This window comes from Capricornis sumatraensis, chromosome X (assembly GCF_032405125.1).
Source record: "Capricornis sumatraensis isolate serow.1 chromosome X, serow.2, whole genome shotgun sequence".
Lineage (NCBI taxonomy): Eukaryota > Metazoa > Chordata > Mammalia > Artiodactyla > Bovidae > Capricornis > Capricornis sumatraensis.
The window spans coordinates 56,579,636-56,603,077 of record NC_091092.1 but is presented as its reverse complement, the minus strand read 5'-3'; the positions used below and the strand labels follow the sequence as shown (position 1 = coordinate 56,603,077).

General features: G+C 53.8%; 1 protein-coding gene and 2 pseudogenes across 1 annotated transcript; 2 read left to right on the top strand and 1 right to left on the bottom strand.

Annotated features, from left to right (window-relative positions):
• Positions 1 to 1,628: 1,628 nt before the first annotated feature.
• LOC138070755 (melanoma-associated antigen 10-like) lies at positions 1,629 to 2,414 on the bottom strand. Its single transcript, XM_068961966.1, has one exon. The coding sequence runs from the start codon at positions 2,412 to 2,414 to the stop codon at positions 1,629 to 1,631; it is 786 nt and encodes a 261-aa protein (XP_068818067.1).
• A 3,822-nt stretch (positions 2,415 to 6,236) lies between these two features.
• On the top strand, positions 6,237 to 7,024 carry LOC138070743 (melanoma-associated antigen 10-like; annotated as a pseudogene).
• An 8,874-nt stretch (positions 7,025 to 15,898) lies between these two features.
• Positions 15,899 to 17,293, top strand: LOC138070717 (heat shock transcription factor, X-linked member 3-like; annotated as a pseudogene).
• Positions 17,294 to 23,442: the final 6,149 nt, after the last annotated feature.

The following is a 23,442-nucleotide window of genomic DNA, read 5'->3' as shown; positions in this document are numbered from 1 at the left end:
CTTCCTAAGTGAAGAGGCCTGGCAGGGTGGTGTCCCCATGTGTGCAGGGAGAGAGGAAAAAAAGAGGTGACTGAACACCTGACATCTCTCCAATTGCACACTGCCTAGCAGATGCTCAACGAAGAGCACCGGTTAAAAATCTCCTTTGTTTTGGGGAGGAGAGTCTGAGCAGGGCACATGGGCCTTGAAATTCTCCACCTTTTCCAAGAGTCCACTGACTATCTGGCAGCTGCCACATGTGTGGGCACGATCACATCTCCTGTTCCCGTTGTTCTCTGGCACTCAGCACAGAGCTGCCCCCTCGCCCCCTGCACCCGTCTGCACCCCCCACTGCAGTGACCCCACCACCTCCTTAGGGCCGGAAGTCGCTCCTGCCCTTTGATGCCAGGCACAGCCTTTACTGGCAGCTTAATTGGAAATGGAATAGAAAACCACTCAGAATTGCTGTTCTGTGTTTTCCTCCCGGGGAATATATTATTCAATTTCAGTGTTTGTGTGTGTTTCAGGGTGGAGAGCAGTGTCTCCAGCTGGGCACAGCTCACTCAAAGATCCCAAGATTCTAGTCACACAGCAGGTCCTGTCCACTTTTGTAGCTTCTCTCCACTCATTTCATCCAAATGAAATCTAGACCATGCTCACAAGTGAAAGTAATAAAGTCCAGATGACCAAATAAACTGTTATTTCAATGTACTTGGTAATCAGCTTCCCAGGGCAGAGACAGGAGGGCCAGCACAGGGAAAACTGGGCCATACATAAAAGAGCAAGATTCACATTTCTCTAGGATTCCTAGCAGATGGTGGGTGGAAAACACCTATTTCATCTCTGTGGTCAACAGCTATGGGACAAGAGCCAGGACCCCTTCTTCCTGTCCTAGAAAGAGATGTCTCTGGGCAAAAGGACACCTCACAGCAATGATCCATTTCAGAGATTCCCCTCACCCCCAAGGCAGACCTCATGTGACTGCAGCTCTAGACCATCGCTGAAAGCGTGGGGGTGTCCGGCTTCTCCTAGTGTCTCCACTGCTAACAGCCTTTCACGGAGCAGAGAATCTGTACAGTCTTTGGAATAAATGAGCCAGTGAGCAGGGTCTCAGATTGTCTGCTGCTTTCTTTAACAACCAAGGAAAATTCAATAAACAGATAATTTAGTTATTGTGAATGACATACAAGAAGGACATAAGCATGAATTCACTATAATTACTTTTATTATCTAATTCTTCTCCTTTCAATACTATTGCTACATAAGTTCAAGTTTTCAAAAAAGTTCTAATTCCTATTCCATTGTATTCTGTTCAGGACCACAAAACAAAATGGAAGACTTCCCAATCTCATTACAAAACAGCAAAACTCTTGTTTTTGAACTGAGTAACCAAAAATACGCTGGGATCAATATCATTCACAAAGCTAAGATACTGATGTTTCTTTAGCCTTCTCTGAAATCAAACTTTGAAAAATTTCTAAAGAAAACAGAGATGAATCCCCATGTCATCATAGAGAACATGAACCAAAAGATGCTACACACTGGTTCTCCCAACTGGCCCGGGCCCTCACTTCTGACTGAAGGCTGACTACTTCCTCTTCAATCACAGAGGGAAGGATCAACCTGGCTGCTGCTCTGGCTCAGGCCCCCTATTCCTCCTCCCCCACAGCCTCTGCAGACAGGAGTGGGAAGGCCCTCAAAGCCCTTTGTCTGACCCTGAGCACAAATGCCATGACTTGCTCTTTGCTGGTCTCCGCATAGGCCCGGGGACCCCACAGGAACTCGTAGCGAGCAGGGTCACTGTCAGGCACCTGCCGGTACTCCAGGTACCCCCCACCCACCCACACTTGGGTCAGCAGCTCCCTGGGCTCCCCAAAGACACAGTGCTCGCTCCCAACATACATCCTCATCCTGCTGAGTGCTCCCCAGACTGCCTCCTCAGGGGCCGGGTCTCCACTACACATGATCACGCTGAGGACCAGCACCAGGAGGCCGGCCTTGGGCAGGCCCTGCCCATCGCTCAGCATCTCATCACAGGTGAGGCCCAGGGTGGGGACCATGACGTAGATGTGCTCTGTGGGATCCACCTCCTTCACCTCCACACCAAAGACCAGCTGCAGGTACTCTAAGGCTTGACTGAAGACCACCGGGAAGTGCTCCTGGTTATCCCTGAAGACATTATTCAGCATTTCTGCCAGGGAGGTCAGCTTCTTGGCTCGATACTTGAGGAGCAGAAACTTCATAAGGTTAGCCATCATCTCATTCAGAATTTCTCGGGGCAAGGGCTCCACAGGAGTGGAGCAGGATGCTGGGGGGTAGGAGGCCAAGTCAGATGGGGCCTCCCCCACCTCAGCCACCAAGAGCTGCACCGCTCCAGGGCCCTGGGCCTCTCCTGGCTCCTGAAGGTCTTCCTCGGGTTTGCTGAGTTCACTCATCTTGACCGCGAGCACAACGCCTGAGGTCAAACAAGACACGGAAGTGAGGCAGAGGTACAGATGGGGACCAAGGGCCTCGGGGAGAGAGGAGGTGAGAGCGGCCTCGGCTAAGAAACGCACCCTGGATGGTATGACACAGGCCACTTACAGGTCTCCCCTTGAGGGGTGCTCTCAGACCTCACAGGAGCGCTCCTCCTGGGAGGCCAGTCCCCTGGCTACCCGAAAGAGGAAGTGAGGTGGCTCCCCAGGGTGCGCTCAGCACAGCCCAAGATTTCTGGGGCCAACAAAGTGGGAGGAATTGGGGCCTTCTGGGCCCCCCCTCTGTTGTGGGATAGGGAGCCTCTGGTTCACTTCAGGGCACCCTCTCACCTTGACTTCTGATACTGCCTGGATCTCCTCTGCTCTCTGAACTCAGAACACAGGCTTCAGACCTCTGGCTTCACCTCCTGGTTCCTGGAGCTCCTGTGAGAGAAATGGAGGTGACAGCTAAGGGCTGTACTGTGGCACAGCCCTGGGCCTTCTGTGCTGGTAGGAGGGGGTGGACTCTGTGAGTACACCCAGTTGTGTGGTGGGTCCCTTGTAGTGCTCACCTTTCCCCCGGCATGGTCTGGACCGTCCCCTTTGGAGGATTACAAGGAAACTCAGAACAAGACACAAACCTGAACAGAAAGCGCTGAGGGACCCCACATGCGGCCGCACCTGCCCAGGGCTTTGCGCGGGTCCTAGGCTAGGGAGATGCTCGGTCCTCAGCTCCTCCTCACGTCCTGACTGGCCTCCCAGCACTGACCACAGGGGAGGGGATCTGCTCAGTCCAGCCTCTGTCAACCTGAAGCCTCCGCCCGTAAAACCTCACCTCCTGAGGTCCCTAAGCCAGAGGTCAAGAAACTGCTCACCCTGCTCACCCCACTCTGGGCCCTCCAAGACCCTCGTGCAAGGATCAAGATCCCTCTCTGATGGGGTCTAACCACCTCAGTCCTTCCTCGCATGGAGCCTAGACTCCAGGCAGGACCTGTCATTGTCCCGTCCGCCATTTTGAGACCTCGCCGCTTTCACAAGGCCTCCAGTTCCTCTATGACCCGCATGTTAGGAAGTCAGACAGGCCGAGTGTGCTCTTCTCACCACAAAGTCTCCGAGGGCCAACTACAGGGGCGGGGATCTGTGGGGTTCTGTCGGTCCTCACTCAGGGTCCCCCCAGTCCTCCTTCAGGCACCTCACCTTGCCTCCGCACAGGACCTGGATTGTCGCTTCTCCGCAACTGAAGCCCCGCCCCTTATACCAGGACCCCAGTCTCTTGAAGACCCGGATGTCAGGAAGTCAGCGCATGCGTGTAGTGCTCATCCTGCCCCCACGGTTGCCCTGGACTGACAACAGAGACGGGCTTCTCTGAGGTCTCCTCTGATTAGGGATCCGGGGTCCTCTAGTCCCTCTTCAGGGGCCTCAGGGTCTTCAACCCCACAGGACCTGGGAATCGGCCCCCCCTGAGGCCCCGCCCCATATGCGAGGTCGCCAGTCAGAGACCCGGATGTCGGGAAGTGCGACCATGCATTTTGGGCTCATCGTATCCCAGGGCTGCCAAGGACCAACAGCAGCTACAGGCTTTTCTGAGGTCTCCTCTGATTGGGGTCCAGGGTCCCCTCAGTCGTCCCTCAGGGTCCTCAAATTGAAGCCCTGGAGGAGCTGGGCTTCTTCCCTCTGCTCACCTGAGGCTTCACCCCCTTTCCCAGGTCCCCACTTTCTCTGAGACCCAGATGTCAGGAAATGCAGCATGTGCTCATCCACCCTCTGTGCCCCCTGAGCCTTGATGTGAGGGTCCCGCCTCGGGTCAACACAAGGGGCATCCCCAGATCTGCCAGAGATTAAGATGAGGTCCCTGAGGGAGGATATAAGGAACCCCACAGATCCCTGACCCTGCTGTCAGCCCTGGGCCACCCTGGTGGTAGGATGAGCACTTGGCAGCCTGTTCTGACTTCCGCATCTGTGTCTCAGAGACATTAGGCAACTGTTAGAAGGGGCAGGGCCTCAGATGGCCAGTGGGAAAGATCTCAGTTCTTTTGAGAGTCAAGGTGAGGACTCTGAGGGAGGACTGAGGGGACCCTGGACCCCAGAGCAGAGTGGGCTCTGGGAGGACACAGGGCAGAAGAACACATGCTGCATTTCTTGACATCTGGGTCTCAGAGAGACTGGGGAACCTGGTACAGGGGTCTGACTTCCTAATATCCAGCTTTCAGACTGGTGTCCTAGTATGGAGAACGGACTTACTGACATCCAAATCTCAGAAAGACTGGGGTCCTGGTATGAGGGTTGGGGTGTTAATAGGGGAGGGGAGAGGAAAGAATCTGAAGTCATACCTGGAGATAAGGTGAGGTCCCTGAGGGAAGACTGAAGGGACCTCAAGTGAAGATTCTAGGGATTCCAAGGTAAAACTGATGGAACCCCACAAATCCCTGTCCCTGCCATCGGCCCTGGGAGCCCTCGGGGTGAGACGTGCACACTAGGTCTGTCCTGATTTCCTGACATCCAGTTCTGTGAGACTGGGGACCTGGTGTGAGGAGCAGGGACTACGGTGGGGAGAGGACAGAGCCTAGGTCCTACTGGAAGTCAAGGTGAGGACCCTGAGGGAGGACTGAGGGTAGCCAGATCTCAGAACAGAGGGAACCCTGGTAGGCCCCGGGCAGGACGACCTTGTGCCACATTGCCTGACATCCCTGTCAGAGAGACCGGGGACCTGTTGAAAGCAGCAGAACCTCCAAATGGCAGACAGTACACTTCCAGGTCTTGTCTGGAGTCTAGGCTCCATGCAAGGAAGGACTGAGGTGGTTAGACCCCAACAGGGAGGGATCTTGGCCCTTGCAAGAGGGTCTTGGAGGGCCCAGAGTGGGGTGAGCAGTTTCTTGACCTCTGGCTTAGGGACCTCAGGAGGTGGGGTTTTCCAGGCAGAGGGCAGAGAGGCTTCAGGTCAGCAGAGGCTGGACTCCCCAACCCCAATGGAAGACTGAGCAGACCCGCGCCCCTGTGGTCAGTGCTGGGAGGCCAGGCAGGACATGAGGAGGAGCAGAGGACTGAACATCTCCCCAGCCTACAAGCTGCAGGAGACCCTGGGCAGGTGCTGCCACATGTGGGGCCCCTCAGCGGTTTCTGTTCAGTCTCAGGTCTTGTTCTGAGTTTCCCTGCAGGCCCCTAGAGGGGAGGGACCAGGTTGTGCCAGGGGAAAGGTGTGCACTACAAGGGAGCCCTGCGAGGACTCCCACCACACAACTGAGGGGACCTCACAGAGTCCTCCCCTCATACCGTCAGAGAATGCTCAGGGCTGGGCCACAGGATACTACCGAGGTGCCCCCTCCATTTCTCTCACAGGAGCTGCAGGAACCAGGAGGCAAAGGCAGACATCTGAGGCCCAGGTCCTGAGTTCAGAGAGCAGAGGAGGTCCAGGCAGTGCCGCGAGTCAAGGTGAGGAGGGTGCCCTGAGTGTACACCAAGGGCTCCCCATCCCAGAACAGAGGGGACCCCACAAGGGCCTAATCCCCTTACCTTGTCAGTCCCAGAAATCTCGGGCTGTGCTGACCACACCCTAGGGAGCCACCTCACTTCCTCCTTCAGGTGGCCAGGGGACTGGCCACTCCAGAGGCATGCCCCTGTGAGGTCTGAGAGCACCTTTCAAGAGGAGACCTGCAAATGGCCTGTGGCTGCCCAGGCCTGTGGTTCTCAGGTGAGGCTGTTCACAGCCCCTCTATCCACCATCTGGTCCCATGGTCCTCATCTGTCCCCATTTGCTCCCATGCCTCACTCTGTGGTTTGATCGCAGGCATCACGCTTGTGGTCGAGATGATTGAGCTGAGCAAGCTCGAGGAAGACCTTTAGGACCCAGGCAAGGCCCCGAGCCCTGTGGAGGCACAGCTCTTTGGGGCTGAGGCCGGGGAGGCTGCATCCCCCTCAGCTTCCTCCCCCACAGTCTCCTGCTCTGCCCTTGCAGAGGCCTTGCCCCAGGAAGCTCTGAATGAGATGGTGGCTAACCCGATGAAGTTCTTTCTCCTCAAGTATCTGGCCAAACAGCTGACCTCCCAAGCGGAAATGCTGAAGAAGGCCCTCAGGGATAACCAGGAGCACTTCCCAGTGGTCTTCACTCAAGCCTCACAGTGCCTACAGGTGGTCGTTGGCATGGAGATGAAGGATTTGAACCCCAGGGAGCACATCTACATCATGGTCCCCACCCTGGGCCTCACCTGTGATGAGAAGCTGAGCAGTGGGCAGAGCCTGCCCAAGGCCAGCTTCCTGGTGCTGGTCCTCAGCCTGATCATGCAGAATGAAGCCCTGGCCCCTGAGGAGGCAGTCTGGGGAGCACTCAGCAGGATGGGGCGGCGTGTGTTGGGAGTGAGCACTGTGTCTTTGGGGAGCCCAGGGAGCAGCTGACACAAGTGTGGCTGTAAGAGGGATACCTGGAGTACCAGCAGGTGCCTGACAGCCACCCTGCTCGCTATGAGTGCCTGTGGGGTCCCTGGGCCTATGTGGAGACCAGCAAGTGGCAAGTCATGGCGTTTGTGCTCAGGGTCAAACAGAGGGCTTTGAGGGCCTTCCCACTCCTGTCTGCAGAGGCTGCAAGGGAGGAGGAATAGGGGACCTGAGCCAGAGCAGCGGCCAGGTTGATCATTCCCTCTGTGAGTGAAGAGGGAGTAGTCAGCCTTCTCAGAAGTGAGGGCCCGGGCCAGTTGGGGGAACCAGTTCATACCATCTTTGGGCTTCTGTTCTCTATGATGACATGGAGGTTCATCTGTTTTCCTTAGAAATTTTTCAAGCTTTGATTGTTTTCACAAAAGGCTAAATAAACGTCAGTGTTAGCTTGGTGAATGATGTTGATCACAATGTGTTTGTGCTTACCCAGTTCAAGAACAAGAGTTTTGCTGTTTTGTAAGAGATTGGAAACTCTTCCATTTTGTTTTGTGACCCTGAAAGGGACACAATCGAGTTGGAATCAGAACTGTTTTGGAAATGTGAGCTTACTTAGCAGTAATATTGATGGGGAAAGAATTAGATGATAAAAGTACTTGTAGTGAATTCATCCTCCTGTCCTTCTTGTGTGTCATTCTGAGAGGGTAACAGGCAGGAAGGCCAGGGGTCTCCAAACAGAGGAAATAAGCTGCAAGTGTCCGACATTTTTATCTCTCTTAAGAGGCAGAAGGAAACAAACTAGTGATATATTTTTCCTTCTCTATACAAATTTAAAAGGAGGTTTCTCTGTGCACCAGCCCCAAGCATGATGACCCAGAGAGATGTTATGGGGAGGGAGGTGGGTGGGGGGTTCATGTTTGGGAACGCATGTACACCCGTGGTTGATTCATGTCAATGTATGGCAAAACCAATACAGTATTGTAAATTAAAATAAAGGAATAAAAAATTATTATAAAAAAAATAAAAGGAGGTTTCTCTTAAACTACTGTGTTGCCATAATGACACCTGGTTTCACCTGAAGTTAACTATTCTCAAACCTTTAGTTAACCAATGCATTTTTCTTATGGAAATGTTTGTCTTAAGCTATGTTAATGTACTATGCATTTACCCCAGACTCTGTCTTCAAGTTGGTTTGCCTAATGGCTCAGAACCTACTTGACAAACCAATATGTTATACTCAGATATTGTTCCCCTAATCTATGTAAACGAAACTATTTGTATGGTAATCTGCCCTTCTACAAGATTCAAGCCAATCATTTTATGGCCCCGGATGAATCATCTGGTGCCAAGATTATCCCAAAATGCATCTTATGGGTGAGGGGCCTGGTGCCATTCTGAGTTTTAAGACATTCCTTTCTTTAACAAACTGCTAGTGACTATATAACATCCAGCTGATGCCTAGCAGGGGGGTACTCTTTCTGCCCCCTTCTGATGCCTATGTCAGAAGCTTTCTCTATCTCCTTTATACTTTGGTAAAACTTTATTACACAAAAGCTCTGAGCAGTCAAGCCTCGTCTCTGGCCCCAGATTGAATTCTTCTCCTCGGAGGCCAAGAATCCCAGCGTCTTTTCATTCAGCAACCACCTTTCAATTCTCAAAAACTAAATGATCTTTATTTGGATTTGCCTGGGTTATTTAAGGAAGTAGCAGACAATTCATCTGAGGCCCCTGCTCACTGGCTCATATGTTCCGAAGACCTTTACGGAGTATCTGCTACAGGAAAGGCCGTGTTAGCAGTGGGGACCCTAGGAGAAGCAGGACACCCCCACACCTAGAGCAAAGGTCTAGGAGCCGCAGTCACACAAGGAAGGTGGAGAGACGTCCCCTAGTCGCACTGAACAAGGCAACATGGGGCAGGGTGGTGGGGCTCCAGGAGGAACACTCGAGTGTCAGTGCCTGAGCCAAGGTGGTTTGCAGCTTTGGGAAGCTGGGTTCCTTATGTGGGAGGTGATCATCATGAGGCTGGCTGGTGGCAGCCCTCAGACTTGCAGACAGTGTGTCTTCAGGGTGATGGCAAAATCTGAAACAGATCATTGCTGTAAGGTGTCCTTTTGCATCTTGGATAAAGCCCAGAGAGATCTCTTTCTGGGGAAGGAAGGAAGGGGTCATAACTCTTGTCGCATTGCTGTTGATCACAGGGGCAAAGGAGGTGTTTTCTACCCCATATCTGCTAGGAATCCTGCAGAACTTTGGTCGCACTCCCTTGAAGTGGTGCCCAAGAAATGCACAAAACTACCCTTTCTTTCCTGGCCCTGGGGGATCCAGAACCCAAGGCGTTAATTAGCTTACAATTATCTTGATTGTAATTGGCCATTGTACTCAAGGACTTGACCTTCCTTGGGGCTGCAATGAAGGAAAGTAGTGTCTTGGATGGAAGACCAGCTGGGGCACAGACAAAGAGTGGTTCTTGCTTCTATTTCCTGGAGCAGCTTGAGTCCTGTTGGAACACTCCTCCACACCCAAATTTAACAGGTCTTCTATGGAAATGGGGCTTGCCCGGTAGCTCAAATGATGAAGATTCTGCTTGCATTGTGGGAGACCTGGGTTCGATTCCTGGGTCAGGAAGATCACCTGAAGAAGAGCATGACAACCCACTCCAGCATTCTTGTCCGGAGAAATTCCATGGACAGAGGAGACGGGCAGGCACAGTCCATGGAGTAGCAAAGAGTCAGACACGACTGAGCTACTAACGTTATGGTCCACTATGGTCTAAGTAGCAAAGTTTCTTAGTTTTATTTATGAAACATCCTGTTTGGCTGATTAGCTATTCCACACCTTATTGAGGTGCATATTCTCTGACAAGCCCTGGACCACAAAGCAGCCAATTCCTTCCCACAGTGGAGAGTGGAGGACAGTCTTGGGGCAACATTGGGACAGATTCCTGCCCTGACATCACAGAGGCAATGGCCACCAAGCCCTGGCAGCTGCATCCTGTCCCTCAGGCGCATCCTGCAGCCCAACAAATGGGCTCCTCAAATTGGGGGGCTTCACAGGAGAACTTAGGCCACGGGGCTTGGGACCTTTCGAGGCCCATGTGCAAGTGAGGGCTGTGGGGGTCTCAGACCAGTGCTCTGAGCCCCAACCCTTTCCACACACCCCAGGCCACGGTCCAACCTTCCAACTTCTCATGCCATTCTCTCAGTGCTACACAATGCCTCTGAGGTGACAAAAAGCAGGTCCATGGAATGAAGGGGACAAGGAGAATCAGGAGCACTGTGGGGCTGCTCTGTGGTTTGCTAAGAACTGACTCTGCCTACAAGACCTTGTAGAACTAACACCCAAAAAAGGTGTCCTCTTCATTATAGGGGACTGGAATGCAAAAGTAGGAAGTCAAGAAACACCTGGAGTAACAGGCAAATTTGGCCTTGGAATGTGGAATGAAGCAGGGCAAAGACTAATAGAGTTTTGCCAACAAAATGCACTGGTCATAGCAAACACCCTCTTCCAACAACACAAGAGAAGACTCTACACATGGACATTACCAGATGGTCAACACCGAAATCAGATTAATTATATTCTTTGCAGCCAAAGATGGGGAAGCTCTATACAGTCAGCCAAAACAAGACCAGGAGCTGACTGTGGCTCAGATCATGAACTCCTTATTACCAAATTCAGACTCAAAATGAAGAAAGTAGGGAAAACCGCTAGACCATTCAGGTATGACCTCAATCAAATCCCTTATGACTATATAGTGGAAGAGAGAAATAGATTTAAGGGCCTAGATCTGATAGATAGAGTGCCTGATGAACTATGGCATGAGGTTCGTGGCATTGTACAGGAGACAGGGATCAAGACCATCCCCATGGAAAAGAAATGCAAAAAAGCCAAATGGCTGTCTGGGGAGGCCTTACAAATAGCTGTGAAAAGAAGAGAAGCAAAAAGTAAAGGAGAAAAAGAAAGATATAAACATCTGAATGCAGAGTTCCAAAGAATAGCAAGAAGAGATAAGAAAGCCTTCTTCAGCGATCAATGCAAAGAAATAGAGGAAAAGAACAGAATGGGAAAGACTAGAGGTCTCTTCAAGAAAATGAGAGATACCAAGGGAACATTTCATGCAAAGATGGGCTCGATAAAGGACAGAAATGGTATGGACCTAACAGAAGCAGAAGATATTAAGAAGAGGTGGCAAGAATACACAGAACTGTACAAAAAGGATCTTCATGACCAAGATAATCACGACGGTGTGATCACTCATTTAGAGCCAGACATCTTGGAATGTGAAGTCAAGTGGGCCTTAGAAAGCATCACTACGAACAAAGCTAGTGGAGTTGATGAAATTCCAGTGGAACTATTTCAAATCCTGAAAGATGATGCTGTGAAAGTGCTGCACTCAATATGCCAGCAAATTTGAAAAACTCAGCAGTGGCCACAGCACTGGAAAAGGTCAGTTTTCATTCCAATCCCAAAGAAAAGCAATGCCAAAGAATGTTCAAACTACTGCACAATTGCACTCATCTCACACGCTAGTAAAGTAATGCTCAAAATTCTCCAAGCCAGGCTTCAGCAATATGTGAACCGTGAAGTTCCTGATGTTCAAGCTGGTTTTAGAAAAGGCAGAGGAACCAGAGATCAAATTGCCAACATCCGCTGGATCATGGAAAAAGCAAGAGAGTTCCAGAAAAACATCTATTTCTGCTTTATTGACTATGCCAAAGCCTTTGACTGTGTGGATCACAAGAAACTGTGGAAAATTCTGAAAGAGATGGAAATACCGGACCACCTGACCTGCCTCTTGAGAAATCTGTATTCAGGTCAGGAAGCAACAGTTAGAACTGGACATGGAACAACAGACTGGTTCCAAATAGGAAAAGGATTCCGTCAAGGCTGTATATTGTCACCCTGCTTATTTAATTTATATGCAGGGTACATCATGAGAAACGCTGGACTGGAAGAAACACAAGGTGGAATCAAGATTGCCGGGAGAAATATCAATAACCTCAGATATGCAGATGACACCACCCTTATGGCAGAAAGTGAAGAGGAACTAAAAAGCCTCTTGATGAAAGTGAAAGAGGAGAGTGAAAAAGTTGGCTTAAAGCTCAACATTTAGTAAACGAAGATCATGGCATCCGGTCCCATCACGTCATGGGAAATAGATGGGGAAACAGTGGAAATAGTGTCAGACTTTATTTTTTGGGCTCCAAAATCACTGCAGATGGTGACTGCAGCCATGAAATTAAAAGACGCTTACTCCTTGGAAGAAAAGTTATGACCAACCTAGATAGCATATTCAAAAGCAGAGACATTACTTTGCTGACTAAGGTCCGTCTAGTCAAGGCTATGGTTTTTCCAGTGGTCATGTATGGATGTGAGAGTTGGACTGTGAAGAAGGCTGAGTGCCGAAGAATTGATGCTTTGGCTTTGAACTGGTTTTGGAGAAGACTCTTGAGAGTCCCTTGGACTGCAAGGAGATCCAACCAGTCCATTCTGAAGGAGATCAACCCTGGGATTTCTTTGGAAGGAATGATGCTAAAGCTGAAACTCCAGTACTTTAGCCACCTCATTTGAAGAGTTGACTCATTAGAAAAGACTCTGATGCTGGGAGAGATTGGGGGCAGGAGGAGAAGGGGACGACAGAGGATGAGATGGCTGGATGGCATCACTGACTCGATGGACATGAGTCTGAGTGAACTCCGGGAGTTGGGGATGGACAGGGAGGCCCGGCGTGCTGCACTTCATAGGGTCGCAAAGAGTCGGACGTGACTGAGCAACTGAACTGAACTGACTCCGGGGACCTGCATCTCTGTCCAGTCCCAGCACCTCCCACGTGAGGGCAGTGCCCTGTCCCTGCTGCTGCCATGGGGCCTCCTGCCCAAATGAACCTGCCAGGCTCACCAGCTCCTCACTGAGCAGGAGGGAGGGGGGGGGTCTGACCTTATGGCCCCAGTGACCACTGGGATAAAGCCCCTATAGAAGCCTCCTCCGATATGGGAGGGAAAGTAACACAACCCCCAAGGCTCCAGGTCTCCCCAACCACAGAGAGGGAGGGGAGCAGCTGGAGGGCCTCTGGGCTGGGGACACCAGGGCAGGGGACGCCAAGCACAGGGGCAGGAGAGCGAGGCTGAGAAAGGCAGCCCTTGGCCATCATGAGGGCTTGTGTGTGCACAACACAGCTGTCCTGAGCCACAGCTGACAAAAACTCCTCAGTGCCACGAAAACCCACTGCCAAAGCCCACATGGTGCCTGGAGGAGGGGGACCAGAAAAGGCAGCTCCCTCAGGACCCAGGGGGTGAGGAGGGGCCCAGAGTAGGGTGGGGGTGGGGGCAGGAAAGGCCACATTAGCCAGGCTGCCCACAGATAGCACAGTCTTCAGTCCCCTTTGGAGGAGCCACCAGGGACCCCCACTGAAGATCACAGCCTCCAGGGTCATGTCCCAGTCAGGTGAATCTACCTGAAGGAGCTTTATCAACCTGTTTAGGAGCACAAAGGCCAGGGAGCAAGCTCAAGTCAAGGCCTGTGAGCTCCATTCCGGCTGCCAGTCCTCAGGCCGAAGGGCCTCTGGGAGAGCCTCTTCCACACCCTCTTAGCTGTCCCCTTTCAGACACCAGGCTGTGGCCCTCACACAGGGCAAATGACCCTGCTGAGTGGCAGAACTAGGTGGACAGTGCCCTAGGGTACTCAACACACATACCTTTCCAAGGTGCCGGTCTGTCCCCTACATGGTGACTTTGAAGAACAGTGGCCCACAAAGGTCAGAGAACATGCACCTCGAAACCCACTGCCCCATCATCCATATGCAGTGAACACCAGTGACTCACTCGGGTTTTGTCCAGTCCCATACCCAGACTCTCATGCATTTTCAAATACAGGTAGATGGGGGCTCCCTTTGGTCACATCTATCTCAGTAAGTCAGACATGTCCCTGGGAGTGAGTGTGTGTAAAGGAGGCCCTTTGGAAAATGCCTAACCTGTGAGCCAGCAAAACCATTCGATGTTCCTGCCATCTGGGTAAGGGTGAACTGGTCCACAATGGTAGTGGGGACAGGGGAATGGGTGGAGAAGATCAGAGCTGGCCTCGTAGAGGACCAGTGAAGTGCTTGTTTTCAACAGAACAGGCTATATCTTGAACACCCAACCAAGTCCTTGAAATGGCAGGGAACCACAGATACCCAAGTTGGACATGGGAGGCCAGGACCGGGGGTAGCAGAAGCCTAACCACCCCACTATCAAAAGGAAACAGGGCTTTTGAGGCAGCCTCCAGGGAGGCTGAATCCGAGTCTGAGACTCTGGGAAGGGGATGGGAAAAGCATACACACAGATGGTCCCAAAGTGAGAACCCCAGGGCCACGAGAGTGGTCTTTATGGGAATAAACGGAAACTGAAGACAACGGCCTGTGATCTGCAGCGGGATGCCGTCAGGGGGTGGGCAGAGCTCAGGAGGCTGCAAGCTCAGCTGAGCGCTTGGCTGTGCCCTACCACACGGCCTCCTGGGGAGTCTGTGTCTCGGGTGCTTGGGGAACAGTCAAGTGGAACGTGAGGTCACTACCACTGTGCTTGAGCACAGCTCTACACTGGAGAAAGCTTGACCTGGGGGGCGATGGGGGCAGGAAACAGGACTCTTGACTTTGGGGCCATCTGAGTGGGACCTACCAACTGGCAGCACCAGTCAGAAGAGACCAAAGCCAGAAGAGGGACAAGGCCTGGGGATGGGGGAGGGTGGGATCACCAACTCAAGCTAGGCCAACCAGCCTGCTATGGACCCCATCTGGGAGGGACAGTCGCCAGGGGCCCATCTGACCCCTGGGGTCTCTCTCCAGGACTCACCAGGGCCTGGCCCTTTAGCAGAAGGCAGCCACAGGCCTGCCCGTTGGTAGGGTAGGGGTAGAGCCAGGGGCATGTTTGTCAACCCATCCAGGGCCTGGCCCCCTGAAACAAGGCACATGGCAGCAGATGGGAGCCTTTGCAGGCAACCTGAAACATACTTTTCTGTACTTTCAGACAAGAGACAAGCTAGGGATCACATCTCTGTCCCCAGACCCCCTCCCCTACACTGGGCCAGGGCTGCCTCTCCACATCACCTCTGTGACATCATGAAACAAGTAAGGAAGTGGACCACTTAATTGGCTGCCTGGCCCACGACCCAGATTCTAGAATCTCCAGACAGTATTTATTGGGCACTACCACCCTGCTCTGGAACACAAGCTAGAATCAAGATTGCCGGGAGAAATATCAATCACCTCAGATATGCAGATGACACCACCCTTATGGCAGAAAGTGAAGAGGAACTAAAAAGCCTCTTGATGAAAGTGAAAGAGGAGAGTGAAAAAGTTGGCTTAAAGCTCAACATTCAGAAAACGAAGATCATGGCATCCGGTCCCATCACTTCATGGGAAATAGATGACATGGGGAAACAGTGGAAACAGTGTCAGACTTTATTTTGGGGGGCTTTAAAATCACTGCAGATGGTGACTGCAGCCATGAAATTAAAAGACGCTTACTCCTTGGAAGGAAAGCTATGATCAACCTAGATAGCATATTCAAAAGCAGAGACATTACTTTGCTGACTAAGGTCCATCTAGTCAAAGCTATGGTTTTTCCAGTGGTCATGTATGGATGTGAGAGTTGGACTGTGAAGAAGGCTGAATGCTGAAGAATTGATGCTTTTGAACTGTGGTGTTGGAGAAGACTCTTGGAGAGTCCCTTGGACTGCAAGGAGATCCAACCAGTCCATTCTGAAGGAGATCAGCCCTGGGATTTCTTTGGAAGGAGTGATGCTGAAGCTGAAACTCCAATACTTTGGCCACCTCATGTGAAGAGTTGACTCATTGGAAAACACTCTGATGCTGGGAGGGATTGGGGGCAGGAGGAGAAGGGGACGACAGAGGATGAGATGGTGAGATGGCATTATTGACTCGATGGACGTGAGTCTGAGTGAACTCCAGGACTTGGTGATGGACAGGGAGGCCTGGCGTGCTGCGATTCATGGGGTCACAAAGAGTCAGACACGACTGAGCAACTGAACTGAACCACCCTGCTCTGAGGCCTTTCTGACCTGACCATTCACTGCTTGGGTAGAGAATGCTTCTGAACTAGACTGGCTCCATGGAAAGTCAGAGTTCCAACAAGCCATGTGCAGCCCCACTTGCCCCATCTACTGATGGAGAGCCCACAGCAGCGCACCCTCCTGATGTCACCCAGACCCAAATGTGGATTCAGAGGAGGCTTTGGAGAAGTGGTGGGACCAACCCGAGAGCCCAGATCCGGGCCCCCAAGACAACCCGCCCCACAGGGCCCGAACCCAGCAACAGCCAGTGAGGAAGTGAACAATGCTGTCCTTGGGCTGTCCTTGCCCAGGAAGCTCTGGATGATCGTGGAGGATGCGGCCTTCACCTCTGTGCACTGGAACGACGAGGGAGACAGGGTGTTAACTGAGGCAGATCTCTTCCAGACGGAGGTCCTCCATCACACATGCACAGACAGGATCTTCAAGACAGCATCAAAAGTTTCATCCGCGAACTGAACCTGCATGGGTTCAGTAAAATCCACCATTCGGGTCACTCTGCAGGGAAGAAAAGGATGATAGTACTGTAGAAAGCCCTTCTGGGGAGACTGGACTAGAAAAGCCGAGTGCTGGATGGATTTCAATTTCCAGGAGAACTTTTTTCTCGTGAGAGGGTGGTTAAGGAAAGAGGAGAAAGCAGGCCTTGTCGTGTTCCACGAATCCCCTTAGACAGGATCCACAGGGGTGACTCCAGACCCTGAGAGGCCACTTGATGTCAGGGAGTGCCCATAACACCTGCCAGGAATGAGAAGACCTTGTTTCCATAGTTAGGCAAGGACGGGACAGTGGTGGGAAGGAGGGCTGTGAGGAAAAGCTATTCTCCCCCACGATGGCTGAAGTGATTCATTTCCTTTCAGATCTATCACTACTCCAAGTTCCAGAGAGACAAGCCTCTCCTCCTGCAGAACATCTAGAGGAAATGTGACCCCAGAAGAACTGCTCAGCCCGCCACCAGCACAACAGCGACCCCGAAAAGAAGCAAGCGGTGGTGACCAGATGCTCTCCTTGATTCCATCACTAGTGCACCAAAGAGGCTGACAAGCAGGTCCAGAAGGGAGCCTCAACTGTTCACGGAACCCCTGGCCAGTGCTCATTTGAGTTCTTGGCCTTTGGTTTATGGACAGTCTAGCCGGGTGGCCCAGGTCAAGCCATCTCCCCAGCGAGCAGGGCTGCCCCAGTGGAGAGGGTACATCCAGCAATGCCATGTCTGTACCCACGGCTACTGCTGGAAGGGACAGTGCAGGGCAACTGCCCAAGAGCTCCCCGAGGTACCCAGATTATGGTCTGGTGATGACTTTGTACAACACCTGATTCCATCGTGAGGGGAGCCGTTTCAGCTGTGGCCCCAAACGAGGCCCCTGACGCAGAGGAGGAGCAGGAGGAGTCCTCAGAAGTGTGCCCTCTGAGAGGAGTTCAAGGACAAGCCCAATCCCTGAGCTGCCAGGTCCCCAGGAACACCCAAAAGCGCTCTTTTGTAATCAAAAATCTATTTTGGGCTCTAATAAAGTACACCAAAACTCCACGGGAGTAAATAAAGAATCAAATGAGAGCTGCGAGTCTGTGTTCTTTCTGTCTGTCCATGCTATTCACACGGCACTGGGTGAGCCAGATGAGGCTGGAAGCCCACGCCCCAGGCAGGCCTCAGTCCAGTCCCCACAGTTCCTTTTCACCTGAAGCAGCAGCATTTCACACGTTCTGCCAAGAGTGTGGCTCCTGAGCCCTTCGCTGAGGCCATCCCAGGACAGGCGGGTCCCTGGGCCTTGCCTGCCACACAGCAGAAGACCCAGCCCGGCTCCTGACCATGGGGGTGTCACCTTCCATGAGTCATGCACCCTGAAGCAGAAGGGGCTCCTCCTGGGTCCCCCGATGATGCCACAAGTTTCTGATCAGCAGCTGAGCATCACCAGCTCCTAATCCAGGGGCTTCCCCAAGAGCCTCACTGGAAAGCAGGGTCACCCCAACCACCAAGGGCCCTGCAAACACGTGACCCCATACCTGAAGACAAGTACAAGGTTTCCACAAGGTGAACACCAGCTGGTGTGGCTCTGCCCTCACAGCTTTATTTAGAATTCAGGCACCGCGCCCAACACACAGTTCCTGGTCCAGACATCAGCCCCATGTGCTCGAGCATCCTCTAAGCCTGGTGACACAGAACGGGGTGGTCACAGACGGCTGGCTCTTTCCATCTGCCTCCACGCTATCCACTAACAGGAGGGTGCCAGCCCAGAGGACCCGTCCATCACATGCAGTCTGCAGGGAAGTCAGGAAGGAGGGCGGGACAGGTGGAGAGAGGCACATGTTGAGTTCCAAGACAAAGGGCCATGAAACCCTGGGAACACTGAGGAGGGAGGGCAGGTCCCCTGGTTTCACAGCCCAGTGGTCGGGCTCTGGTCGTTTCTCAGCACAGACAGGCACAGTCTGGGCTTGGCTTCCCCCCAACCCCCACCCCATCCCTCATCTCCAGGCCCCATCACTGCCGACTCTGCAGATCCCCCATGATACCCCAGGCCTGCTGAGCACAGATCTGTGCTAACCAACCTGGCCTCGGCCCTGGGGCTGCCCTTGACGGCACTGCCAGGTGTCTTCCCCATGCGTTTGGGAGCCACCTTCCTCCCAGCCCTTCCCACACCACTGCCTCCACTGTCAGCAGACGCCTCGGCCCCTGCCCAGGGCCTACAGAAAGAACAAAGGAGAGCAGGAACTACTGGGTCGGGTGTTCTCCCTGTCCTCGCCAGGGCCTGGGACGGCACCATGCAGGGATCACAGAATCCAAACCTCAAATAACCTGCCAGGTTACTGTCACACCTTCCCATGGCTGAGGAGGCACCGAGGAGGTGCTGAGGGATAGAGAGATAGCCCATGACTGCAGGGGAGCTGACCACAGGCAACTCCATCCTCACTTCTATCCTTGTACCTGGAAGGGGGTCCCTGTTTACTGGAGGGGGGAGAGGCAGAGAAGCAGAGCCACGGGCCTGAACCTCAGCAGGGTCTCAGTGCCTTGCAGAGCCTCCATTTCCATATGGCTGTGAGGAGGGGGACAAGGTCCCAGAGGCTCCCAGCCCAGGTCCTCCCTGGCCTTTCCTTCCCAGAGCACAGCAGAGCCACAGTTCTCACAGCCCTCATGACAGCCAACGTCAGCCAACATCTCAACCCCGGCTTCTGGCCTCCTGAACCAGCACGGTTTGTAGTCTGAGTCACCCAGCCCATGTGACCCTGATGTGACTGCCAGCAAATGAAGCCAGAGAGTCAGCCCTGTCCAGACATCCCTCCGCAGGGGCAAGTGGGGAGTGGAGGGATGATTTCTACACTCCCAGAGCCTCGGGCACACTCCTCCACCTCTGCACAACTTCATGCATCTGTTTACACCTCCCAGTGTTGGGGGTCCCACAAGTTACTGATTCGTCCCTCCTGATGGAAGGGAAGGGAAAACTCATTCTGCCAATACAGCCACTCAAAGGGACCACACACTCACTGACTGAAGATCCATGCAGGAGGAGGCCCAGGGCACAGGGCACACACCCAAGGGGCTGACAGACACCAGCAAACAGCCTTCCACAAAGGCTCCTCCATGTCCATTCCCTCAACCACAGGCAAGGGTGCCATGTCTTCACACACTGGCGGGCCCTGAGATTCATCATCCCGCTGAATCTCTGTCTACCTGCTGGGTGACAAAGGGTTACCCTCCTCACTGGGTCTGGATGAGTTACCAGGGAGCCTGGCTGGCCCCTGGGGTGTGGCCATTGCTGTGTCTTCTACTGGGGTATGTGATAGGATCCCAGGCTTGCCCAGTTTCCGCCATTCATTGTCTCAGCCAACCCAACCCCTTCCTCCTGGGCGCCACCGAAGCTCAACTGTGTGGGTGGGATGCCTGAGCAAGAAGGGGCTGCAAGCGCTCCTACCTCTGGAAGCAGAGGGTGCCTGCTTGGTGGCCAGAGGAGAAAACACTCTTCTGCCTGCTTGTCTGGGCATCTTCACCTGCGCAAGGACCAGAGCAACAGGGAGAAAACCACCTGTGACCAGACAGCAATGTTGGACAACAGGCCACCAGTTTTCTTCTCAGCAGGGGCCTCACACCACGGGGACCCAGGAGGGCCCAACAGATGTGAAACACACGTGCAGGTTTCTTCAGGGTGGGTTCTGCTCATCACAGTAGCTGGCCTATCCTCACGCGGCTGGGACAGGGACCCCACGATGCCTCAGCATGCATCCCCCAGGAATGATGGTGATTTATAGCCCAGGAGACCCCACAAGGAACAAGAGAAAACGACTCCTCCCCTCACACTGCCACTCTGGAAGGATCTGGGGGCCGCCACAGTCAGTGGGCTGCCCTCCATGGACTCGTGGCTGGGCCCCACCAGGAGGGGAACCATGGACAAGCAACTGAGTCCTGCAGGGGCAGGGCCTGCCTGGTGGGGGCGGCTCGCAGGGATCAGGTGGGGCTCGCATGAGGTCACAGTCTGGGGGCGGAGCTGGAGGCTGGAAGGAAGTCGCAACCACGTGGAAGGAAAGGGGGCGGGGACTGTGACCATGGAGGGGACCGGAAGTGCGGCGTGGCCATCCGGCAGTCACTCCTTGTCCCAGAGCCTGGAACCCCCACCCGGAGGTATGATCAGCGCACAAAGCAGGTCCCGCCTTCCTGCAATCAGAGCTAGTCCCAGGCGCTTTGGGATGGCCGGGCTGCGGCCACTAGGCAGGACAGTGGTCCGCCACCGGGGCCCGAGACCGCTGACAGGTGACAGCGCTGACTGGCCTTCGTCCCGTCGCGTCCACAAACACTGAAGCCCCTGATTTCCGGTGTGTATGGCTTCCTGTACTCAAGTACTACTAGTTTGACTCAGTCGTGTCCGACTCTTTGTGACCCCATGGACTGGGGCCCACCAGGCTCCTCCCTCCATGGGATTCTCCAGGCAAGAATACTGGAGTGGGTTGCCATTTCCTTGGCCAGGGGATCCTCCCGACCCAGGGATTGAACCCAGGTCTCCCGCCTTGCGGGCAGACGCTTTAACCTCTGAGCCACCAGGTTGCGTACTCACGTAGGCACGCAGTTATGTAGACACGCACGTAGGAACAAAGGCACATTCCCCAGCCAGCCCTGTCCCCTTGGAGACGAACTAGGATCCGCCAAGCTCTGAGGCGCCTGGAAGGTCAGGCCAGGAGGAGCCTCGAGACCCGCGGCCTGGAGCGGGACCCGGGGGAGGACCAGAAGTGAGCAGTCGGGCGGGCGGAAAAGAGGGGAGGAGATGGGAGGAGCAGGGCGAGAAGTCTGTGGCTGAAGTGTGGGAAACACGTGGGTGAGGAGGAGCTTCTGGAGAAGGAGGCAGGGCTGGGGCGGGGCCGGGTGGGGCCGGGCAGGGTGGGGCGGGGTGGAGCCATCGGGGGAGCGGGGCGGGGCTGACAGGGATGGGGCTGTGGGTACTAGGAAGGCATGGAGGCTAGGACTGACCCACTCAGTGGCATAGGCCAGACCGTGCCCTTCTGAGTCTTTGCCATAGGCGTCCAGTCCCAGAGACTCGGCGAGAGGCAAAGTGACAGCGACCACATCCGATCTTCAGCGTGGACCCCAGGAGCCAGGGAAGCGGGGAGAGGCGGGGCCTCTGGGCAGAATTGCGCATCTCTGGGCAGAAAGCCCAGGCCAGCTCCCCTCCAAGCCACCCTGCGGCTGCTGGCCCAGTGCTGAGCAACAGTCTTTATCTGGGTTTTTTTGCAGATGAGAAGGACAATCCTCACTGTGTTTCTTGCTGCCCCTGGGACCTGAGATGTCCCAGAGAAAGGCAACTTCACCTTCAAAACTGTTTCCTGTCCTCTTCCTCTCTTCCGGGGGCTCAGCCCACCCAGGGCCGCCACCTGACTCTGCTCCTGACTCTGCCACCCTCCCTGCTGTGTCCCTGCCTCCCAAGTGCCTGACCAGAGTAAATTCTCCTCTTCCTGTCCACACTGCTACTGGCTGAGCTCAGACTGCATGGCCTGGGGTGGGTGCTGTCAGCCTAGCCCCCCCCCCACCCCCCGCCACCAGCCTGAACCCCTGCTGTCTCTCCTCCTCCCACCGGTGTTTCACATACCATGGTTCTGGTCACACTGCATGCACATCTGTCCTCATCAACCCCGGATGGAAAGCACAGCCGAGCCCTCTCCTCTTTCAGCCCCAACATGTCCATGGTGCCCTGGTGGGGCTTCCGGTGGTCCTAGGTCTCCTTCCTCTTCGCCCAGCACCCTGGGTGGCTGTGCTGGCCATGCACTCTGCAGAGCTCCTCCGGGACCCGACACTTTCTCATGCAGTTCTGTCCCTGGACCACTGGCTCCTCTTCTCCTGACCACCTACTGTCCTCCTTCCAGGCAGGACCTTAACATCCCTTTCTCCATCTGCCCGCGTGTCAGATGCTCTCATCTGGGAGTTCTGGGGCACCCTGCGTCTTCCTGCAGCCTGCCTGTGCCCCCCTCTTCCTCCCAGGCTGTGGCTGCTGTGCACAAGTGTGGACCGCCCCCCGCCCCCCGCCAACCAAGGTTAGCCGAGTCCCAGGAAGGCAGGGTCAGTGTCTCACTGGTTCCAGTTACCTGGGCACCCACACAACTGCTGCTGTGGGAATGAGTCGGTGGAGCAGTGCTTTCCCTTCCAGCGTGCAACCTGCTCTCTCCTTCCAGAAGCCTCCCAGCCACAAGTTGAGGGGCAGAGGCTGCCTCCTGGATTTGAGGCCTCAGCAATGCCAGAACCCGAGTGGTCACCAGACCCAACTCCCTCATACTGGGCGCCTTGCTCCTCACCCCAAGAGTGGTTACCAGCAGCCTCCAGACACCCCAGAATCTCCTGGTAGTGGTTTCAGATAATGAGGGAGGGTCCTGTGAATGGTGGGTGGGCTGCTGCTGTTCCTCTGAAATCCTGTTTTTTTCACATTAATTAATTATTTTATTATTTTTATATGACAGTATACATGTTTCAATGCCATTCTCCCAAATCATCCCACCCTCTCCCTCTCCCACCAAGTCTAAAAGACTGTTATATACATCTGTGTCTCTTTTGCTGTCTCGCATACAGGGTTATCATTAAAAAGAATACATTTGAATCAGTTCTAATGAGGTGGATGAAACTGGAGCAAATCTTGGTTTTGAAGTAGACCTTGCCCAGTGAACTGGAGACCTATGAGGTGTGGTTGCTGATGGGGCAGCTGTGAGGACCTCCTCCGTGGCATTTCTCCGCACCTGTCCCTTCCCTGCTGCTGGACCCAGCTCTCCTCACGTGCCCAGATGTGAGGACCGAGCCATGGGGAGTGCTGCCTCCCACCCCACCTGGGTCTCTGAGGCTTGGTGAGGGTTTCCACTTTGCTCTTGCTGTGCATTTGCAGGCAGCACTGACCTGGGACGGGCTCGACTCAGATTCTCAGTTTCCCTCAGGTCCTCCTTGGCCAATGTGGTTTCCTCTCTGAAATGCCTGTTGCCCATCTCTCTGCTGAGCTGTGTGTCCTTTCTGTGCTGAGTTGTGGGCACTTCTTTCAGGGTCTGGATGCTCATCCTGCCCTGGATTTTTTGTGTTTCAGATTTTCCCTCATCTGTTTGCAGACTAGTGACAGACTCAGTATTCGCCTGATCTCTT